This window comes from Oncorhynchus gorbuscha, unplaced genomic scaffold, assembly GCF_021184085.1.
Source record: "Oncorhynchus gorbuscha isolate QuinsamMale2020 ecotype Even-year unplaced genomic scaffold, OgorEven_v1.0 Un_scaffold_2728, whole genome shotgun sequence".
NCBI classification, from domain to species: Eukaryota; Metazoa; Chordata; class Actinopteri; order Salmoniformes; family Salmonidae; genus Oncorhynchus; species Oncorhynchus gorbuscha.
In genome coordinates, this window is record NW_025747160.1 from 58936 (window position 1) to 67490 (window position 8555).

An 8555-nucleotide genomic window follows, 5' to 3' on the forward strand; every position below is an offset into this window, starting at 1 on the left:
TGTGATATGAGAAAACAGAGGTTGGATCAACAACTTTGGAGTTACTCTGCCATATTAACCTAAATGACAGAGTGAAACGAAGGAAGCCTGTACAGAATTAAAATATTCCAAAACGTGCATCCTGTTTGTAACAAAGGCACTAAAAACATACTGCATAACATGTGGCAAAGAAATGAGCTTTTTGTCCTGAACACAAAGCATAATGTTTAGGCCATATCCACCACAACACATCACATCACTCTTCATATTTTCAAGCATTTTTAATTTTATTTTTATTGTATTCCTTTTTTGACCTTTATTTAACCAGGCAAGTCAGTTAAGAACAAATTCTTATTTTCAATGACGGCCTGGGAACAGTGGGTTAACTGCCTGTTCAGGGGCAGAACGACAAGATTTGTACCTTGTCAGCTCAGGGGTTTGAACTAGCAACCTTCCGGTTACAAGTCCAACGCTCTAACCACTAGGATACGCTGCCGCCCCATGGCTGCATCATGTTATGAGTATCTTTGTCATCAGCAAGGATTAAGACATTTTTTTAGGATAAAAAGTTGCTTACCAAGATGACATTGAATGTTCCTGAGTGGCCTAATTACAGTTTTGACTTAAATCCGCTTGAAAATCTATGGCAAGGCTTGATAATAGCTGTCTAACAATGATCAACAAACAATTTGACAGAACTTGAAGAATTGAACAAATAATAATGGTCAAATATTGTACAATCCAGGTGTGCAAAGCTATTAGAGCCTCAAAACGACTCACAACTGTAATCGCTGCCAACGGTGCTTCTACAAAGTATTGACTCAGTGGTGTGAATACGAATATCTGTCATGATCACAGTCAACAACATTTATCTGTTACAATGTCCATATCTGATGTCATGATCACTGTCAACAACATTTATCTGTTACAATGTCCATATCTGATGTTATGATCACTGACAACAACATTTATCTGTTACAATGTCCATATCTGATGTCATGATCACTGACAACAACACTCCATCATGTCACATGGTTGGATTAGAACAGGAATGTGACTGTGTTTCCATGGAGACCCAGGTGTACCTCCAGGACAGAGGAGACTACTCTACCTGGCTTAGGGACACTGAAGAGCCCTCATTAGAAACACTAACCCAAGGGTAGAGGGGCTCAGTGAATCTGGTCTGGAATGTGTACACATGGGTCATTGTGTCAGAGTAGATCTCATAGAAGGAAAGTGTGCCGACCGGCCAGTCCAGAAACACTCCTACTCCGAGGCGTGGAGGGGAGGAGGACTGGTCTCTCTGGGGTTGAGGAGGGTTGATGAGGTTTGGAGGGGAGGAGGACTGGTCTCTCTGGGGTTGAGGAGGTTTGATGAGGTGTGGAGGGGAGGAGGACTGGTCTCTCTGGGGTTGAGGAGGGTTGATGAGGCGTGGAGGGAGGAGGACTGGTCTCTCTGGGGTTGAGGAGGGTTGATGAGGTGTGGAGCATGTATTGTAGTATATTGACTATTGTGGAGGGCACCGTAATGATTCCCACGGCAGGTCAGACGCCAGGACTTCTTATTGTATCCAAATTCACTGGCAGAACCATCTCCTTTTCTACTGATGCCTTTACATGTCAGTCCAATGTCAGCCAGCCCACTGCACTCTACCTCCCAGTAACTGCGCCCAGTCAGACCCTCTCTACACAACACCTGGGTATAGTGATCAAATCTCTCTGGATGATCAGGATACGGCTGCTCCTCTTTAACCCTCTCCACCCTTCTGTTCCCCTCAGACAGAGAGGTTTCTGTGTGCTGTGTTTGGGTCCAGTGTGAGATCACAGGCATCTGCAGACAAGAGGACAAGTTAGAGGAGAGGGAATTGGTTAGAATTTGTCGGAATGTGTGTGTGTTTAATTATACGCCTGTTTGTCAAATGTATTGGTCAATAAACAGATTCCTTATAACTAACACCCTTACATTTCGTCATCAGCTGTGGTTTAACCCAGATCTCTTCTGTATGGTCCACACTGTGGGAGAGACAGAGGAACGGACAGAGTGAGTGAAACACAGTCTGTGTATGAATACAACAATATCATTTTCACAGTAACTGTACTAACTTGAGTTTCTCCAGTCTACAGTGTGGATCCTCCAGTCTAGCAGAGAGCAGCTTCACTCCAGAGTCTCCTGGGTGATTGAAGCTCAGGTCCAGTTCTCTCAGATGGGAGGGTTTGACCTCAGAGCTGAAGCCAGAGAAGCACAGCCTTCCTCTGTGACTCTACAGAATGACAGCCTGCAGAGACAGGTCAACATGTTTTTACAATAATATAATAATAATAATATAATAATATAATAATAATATATGCCATTTAGCAGGAAATCGAACCCACTATCCTGGCGTTACAAGCGCCATGCTCTACCAACTGAGCTAAAGAAGGACCATACAACAGGACTGCTGCCCTCTAGTGGTGATAGCTGATACACAGTATATACATATTTCCAATTAAACCAACACCATTTCTAAATACTAACCGCTGGTTCTCTAGTTTACAATGTGGATTCTCCAGTTAACCCAGTATTTCCCTTATTGGTTGAGCTGACTTACTGGCTACTGTAATGATGTTGTGATTTGACAAATCATATTTTTTATTGAGCAGGTGTGTTTCTAAGCACTAACTTCAGTTTCTGTAGTTGACAGTGTGGATTCCCCAGTCCATCAGAGAGCACCTTCACTCCTGAATCCTGCAGGTCATTGTGACTCAGATCCAGCTCTCTCAGGTGAGAGGACTTTGAGCTGAGAGCTGAAGTCAATGCTTTACACCCTTTCTTTGTCAGGGAACATCCATTCAGCCTAAAGGGGATAATATATTGCAACATGATGAGTAACAAGTAAACAACTTTGAAAATAACATTAGAGAAAACATTAAAGACAAAACAAACAATTCCATTAAATCAGACTAATCAATTTAAATGCATTCATGGCAAAGAAAGTCTCTATGGGCAGTGAACAACAAAAGTTTAAGTCTGCTAGTGTTAATATGCAGTTATACCTGTAGTAGATATGAATCTTTGGACCAGGCTTCCAAGTAAAAGCAATTATTATCAATAATAAATATATCTGAATATGCTCTCCTTGACAATTTGCCCCTTACAAACTGTCCAATAATCAATGAGTTCTGGTCATGTGACAAACCCTCCCAAAGTACTGACCTCAGTGTCTGTAGTTTACAGTGTAGATATTGACCTCAGTGTCTGTAGTTTACAGTGTAGATACTGACCTCAGTGTCTGTAGTTTACAGTGTAGATAATGACCTCAGTGTCTGTAGTTTACAGTGTAGATAATGACCTCAGTGTCTGTAGTTTATAGTGTAGATATTGACCTCAGTGTCTGTAGTTTATAGTGTAGATATTGACCTCAGTGTCTGTAGTTTATAGTGTAGATACTGACCTCAGTGTCTGTAGTTTATAGTGTAGATACTGACCTCAGTGTCTGTAGTTTACAGTGTAGATAATGACCTCAGTGTCTGTAGTTTATAGTGTAGATATTGACCTCAGTGTCTGTAGTTTATAGTGTTGATATTGACCTCAGTGTCTGTAGTTTACAGTGTTGATATTGACCTCAGTGTCTGTAGTTTACAGTGTTGATATTGACCTCAGTGTCTGTAGTTTACAGTGTAGATATTGACCTCAGTGTCTGTAGTTTACAGTGTTGATATTGACCTCAGTGTCTGTAGTTTACAGTGTGGATGGTTCAGAGCAGTGAAGAGTTCCCTCCCACCACCGTCAGACAGTCCACTGTTCCTCAGGTCCAGGTCCAGTTCTCTCAGAGGTGAGTCTGCTGATTGGAGAACGGAGGCCAGTGATCCCCAGTCCTCTTCAGAGAGTCTAAAGCTAGACAGTCTGTAGAAACAGGGATAATATCACTCATACAGAACATGATGTAGTGTTGGTCAGAGACCAATAACATAACAGCATTATTCAGAACCTGTCCTTTCAGATGGTAACACATTTAGTACATCAACTCTTAGTGATGTATGTAGGTATGTAGTCATGTCTGTAGGTATGTAGTCATGAATGTACATTTACATTTACATTTAAGTCATTTAGCAGACGCTCTTATCCAGAGCGACTTACAAATTGGTGCATTCACCTTATGACATCCAGTGGAACAGTCACTTTACAATAGTACATCTAAATCTTTTAAGGGGGGGGGGTGAGAAGGATTACTTTATCCTATCCTAGGTATTCCTTAAAGAGGTGGGGTTTCAGGTGTCTCCGGAAGGTGGTGATTGACTCCGCTGTCCTGGCGTCGTGAGGAGTTTGTTCCACCATTGTAGGTATGTAGTCGTATCTGTAGGTATTGTAGTCATGTCTGTAGGTATGTAGTCATGTCTGTAGGTATTGTAGTCTTGTCTGTAGGTATGTAGTCATGTCTGTAGGTATTGTAGTCATGAATGTAGGTATGTAGTCATGTCTGTAGGTATTATAGTCATGAATGTAGGTATGTAGTCATGTCTTTAGATATGTAGTCATTTCTGTAGGTATGTAGTGATGTATGTAGTTATTGTAGTCATGTCTGTAGGTATGTGGTGATGTCTGTAGGTATGTAGTCATGTCTGTAGGCCTGTAGTCGTATCTGTAGGCATGTAGTCATGTCTGTAGGCATGTAGTCATGTCTGTAGGTATGTGTCTGTCTGTAGGTATGTGTCTGTCTGTAGGCCTGTAGTCATGTCTGTAGGTATGTGTCTGTCTGTAGGTATGTGTCTGTCTGTAGGCATGTAGTCATGTCTGTAGGCATGTAGTCATGTCTGTAGGCATGTAGTCATGTCTGTAGGCCTGTAGTCGTATCTGTAGGTATGTGGTCGTATCTGTAGGTATTGTAGTCATATCTGTAGGTATGTAGGTAGTCATATCTGTAGGTATGTAGTCGTATCTGTAGGTATTGTAGTCATATCTGTAGGTATGTAGGTAGTCATGTCTGTAGGTATGTGTCTGTCTGTAGGTATGTAGTCGTATCTGTAGGTATGTGTCTGTCTGTAGGTATGTGGTGATGTCTGTAGGTATTGTAGTCATATCTGTAGGTATGTAGGTAGTCATGTCTGTAGGTATGTAGTCGTATCTGTAGGTATGTGTCTGTCTGTAGGTATGTGGTGATGTCTGGAGGTATTGTAGTCATATCTGTAGGTATGTAGGTAGTCATGTCTGTAGGTATGTAGGTAGTCATGTCTGTAGGTATGTGGTCGTATCTGTAGGTATGTGTCTGTCTGTAGGTATGTGTCTGTCTGTAGGTATGTAGGTAGTCATGCCTGTAGGTATGTGTCTGTCTGTAGGTATGTGTCTGTCTGTAGGCCTGTGGTCATTAAAATAATTCTAAATGAACAAATAATGTCTGTTCACAGTTAATTATTACAGATAATTTTACTCCAACAAACTGTCCAACAATGACTACCTGTTTGGCTATTGTCATGTGATCAACCCTCCCACAGTACTAACCGCAGTTTGTGCAGTTTACAGTTCTGATGTTTCAGAGAAGTAAAGAGTTCCCTCCCACCACCATCAGACAGCTTAGTGTCTCTCAGGTCCAGTTCTCTCAGATGTGAGTCTGCTGATTGGAGAGCAGAATGCAGTAACCCACAGTGCTCTTCAGAGAGTTTATAGCCACCCAGTCTGTAGAAACAGAGACAATATCACTCAGACAGAGTGTGATGTAATGCAGGTCAGGGACACATACCAGCATTATAACAAATTCAGCACAGTGAGGTCAAAATCTTCCTCAGATAAGTCTGCTGTGTTTGTCAGAAGTTCTGTGAGTGACAAAAACACAATGTTCAAGGAATGATCATTCTACCCCTACCAACAATGATTCATCTTTTATCATTTTCATCATGAGAAGACCTCCTCAATACTACTGACCTCAGTGTCTCCAGTTTACAGTGTGGATGTTTCAGTGCAGCGAGGACAACAGTCAGCGCAGCAAAGAGAACAGTCAGTCTGGCCTCATCGTCACCATCAGGATCATCAACACCATCAGGATCACGCTCCCCGATGTCGTCCAGGTGCAGCTCTCTTAGATGTGAGTCTGCTGATTGGAGAATGGAGGCCAGTGATTCGTAGTCCTCCATAGAGAGTTCAAAGCCAATCAGTCTGTAGATACAGAGACAATATAATTCATTAGGGCTGTGATGATACCAGTATCATGATGTCTTTTCCATGGCAAAAATTAAAACACAAAGGAGACCAAACTCTTTGGTCCTTTAAAAACCTGCTGTATGTGTGGTAGCATGGAAAATAATTCAATGTTACTCTGGATGACAACATAATGATGTTAGTTACCAACATTAGGGCTGTGTTCCTAAAGAAGTTAACCTCTCTGGGATGGTTCGGGATATGAGCGTCCCACCTCGCCAACAGCCAGTGAAATTGCAGGGCACCAAATTCAAACAACAGAAATCTCATGATTAAAATTCCTCAAACATACAAGTTTTATACACATTTTAAAGATAAACTTCTTGTTAATCCAGCCACAGTGTCCGATTTCAAATTGGCTTTACAGCGAAAGCACACCATGCAATTATGTTAGGTCAGCGCCTAGCCACAGAAATCCATACAGCCATTTTCCAACCAAGGAGATGTGTCACAAAAGTCAGAAATAGTGATTAAATTAATCACTAACCTTTGATGATCTTCCCAGGATGGCACTCCCAGGACTCCATGTTAGACAATAAATGTTTGTTTTGTTCGATAATCTTTATTTCCAAATACCTCCTTTTTGTTTGCACGTTTCATCAAGTAATCCATAGGCACAAAGTCCAGTCCAGACGAATAGTCAAAAAAGTTAAATTAAAGTTCATAGAAACATGTCAAACGATGTATATTATACATCTTTAGGATGTTTTTATCATAAAACTTCAATAATATTCCAACCGGACAATTCCGTTGCTATCAGAATGGAAAGAGAAACGAATGGCACGCTCACGGCCATGAGCAAAAAACAACTCATGGCTTTCAGCTGAGCCACTTACTCTGAGCGGTCTTATTCTCTCCCCTTTCACAATAGACATGCTGATTTTCCAAATGGAGTACAAGGGAGAATTCTGGTAGAAATTAGCGAAAAAAGGATTTCAGATCCGACATCTGTACAGGACAAAATATAAACACAAAAAGGCCTGGGTGTTGATGGTATCCTAAATGAAATGATCACATATTCAGACCACAAATTCCAATTACACTCTTTAACATCATCCTTAGCTCTGGCATCTTCCCGATATTTGGAGCCAAGGACTGATCATTCCAAAAGAGCAGAGAGAAATTCGCCTCAATAACTACCGTGAGATGTGCTTCAGCAGCAACTTCTGGAAAATCCTCTGCATTATCATTAACAACAGACTCCTACATTTCCTGCATAAATGACTCATACATTTCCTGCAAAAATTACCGAATGACAGACCACGTATTCACCCTGCACACCCTAATTGTCAAAACAAACAAAACAAAACCAAAGTCTTCTCATTGTCATGCCCTGGTCGAAGTATTTTGTGTTTATCTTCATTTATTTGGTCAGGCCAGGGTGTGACATGGGTTTTTGTATGTGGTGTGTATGTAGTGGGATTGTAGCTTAGTGGGGTGTTCTAGGTAAGTCTATGGCAGTCTGAAGTGGTTCTCAATCAGAGGCAGGTGTTTATCGTTGTCTCTGATTGGCAACGATATTTAGGCAGCCATATTCTTTGGTTGTGTTGTGGGTGATTGTCCTTAGTGTCCTGATGTCCTTGGGCTGTGTTAGTTGACACAAAGTATAGGCTGTTTCGGTTTTCGTTACGTTTATTGATTTGTAGTGTTTGTGTTTTTTCGTGTCTACGTTGTTTATTAAACATGGATCGCAATCTACACGCTGCGGTTTGGTCCGACTCTCCTTCACCACTAGAAAACCGTTACACTCATGCTTTGTTGATTTGTCAATATGGCATGAGGGTCTGCTATTTAAATTGATGGAAAGTGGTGTTGGGGGGACATACATCATTATAAAATCAATGTACACAAACAACAAGTGTGTGGTTTAAACCCCCCAATGTACACAAACAACAAGTGTGTGGTTTAAACCCCCCAATGTACACAAACAACAAGTGTGTGGTTTTAAACCCCCAATGTACACAAACAACAAGTGTGTGGTTTAAACCCCCAATGTACACAAACAACAACCCCCAATGTGTGTGGTTTAAACCCCCAATGTACACAAACAACAAGTGTGGTTTAAACCCCCAATGTACAAACAACAAGTGTGTGGTTTAAACCCCCCAATGTACAACAAACAACACAAAACAAACAAGTGTGTGGTTTAAACCCCCAATGTACACAAACAACAAGTGTGTGGTTTAAACCCCCAATGTACACAAACAACAAGTGTGGTTTAAACAAGTACTAAAAACAAGTGTGGTTTTTACACAAACAACCCCCCAATGTACACAAACAACAAGTGTGTGGTTTAAACCCCCAATGTACACAAACAACAAGTGTGTGGTTTAAACCCCCAATGTACACAAACAACAAGTGTGTGGTTTAAACCCCCCAATGTACACAAACAACAAGTGTGTGGTTTA

The 8555-nt window shown here is 41.3% G+C and overlaps 1 protein-coding gene across 2 annotated transcripts; it reads right to left on the bottom strand.

The window, feature by feature from the left end:
• Positions 1 to 827: 827 nt before the first annotated feature.
• LOC124026395 (ribonuclease inhibitor-like) lies at positions 828 to 6380 on the bottom strand. Of its 2 annotated transcripts, XM_046339423.1 has the most exons (8): positions 6295 to 6355; positions 5875 to 6105; positions 5455 to 5628; positions 3682 to 3861; positions 2639 to 2812; positions 2082 to 2254; positions 1942 to 1991; positions 828 to 1809 (listed from the first exon to the last, which is right to left on the bottom strand). In XM_046339423.1, exons 2-6 carry the CDS (start codon positions 6081 to 6083, stop codon positions 2179 to 2181), a joined length of 813 nt encoding a protein of 270 aa, XP_046195379.1. In that variant the 5' UTR covers positions 6084 to 6105; positions 6295 to 6355; the 3' UTR covers positions 828 to 1809; positions 1942 to 1991; positions 2082 to 2178. The 2 variants fall into 2 exon arrangements, with proteins under 2 accessions (XP_046195379.1, XP_046195381.1); XM_046339425.1 differs by having other exon boundaries at positions 5875 to 6380.
• Between the last annotated feature and the right edge of the window lie 2175 nt (positions 6381 to 8555).

Bases quoted from the DNA above. Each gene is read 5' to 3' on its own strand.
- LOC124026395 (XM_046339425.1), bottom strand. From the start codon at position 6,083: ATGGAGGACTACGAATCACTGGCCTCCATTCTCCAATCAGCAGACTCA. The intron at 5,629-5,874 runs GTCAGTAGTATT...CTGTTTCTACAG, and splicing joins TGTAAACTGGAGACACTGAG to ACTGGGTGGCTATAAACTCT. The intron at 3,862-5,454 runs GTTAGTACTGTG...CTGTTTCTACAG, and splicing joins TGTAAACTGCACAAACTGCG to ACTGTCTAGCTTTAGACTCT.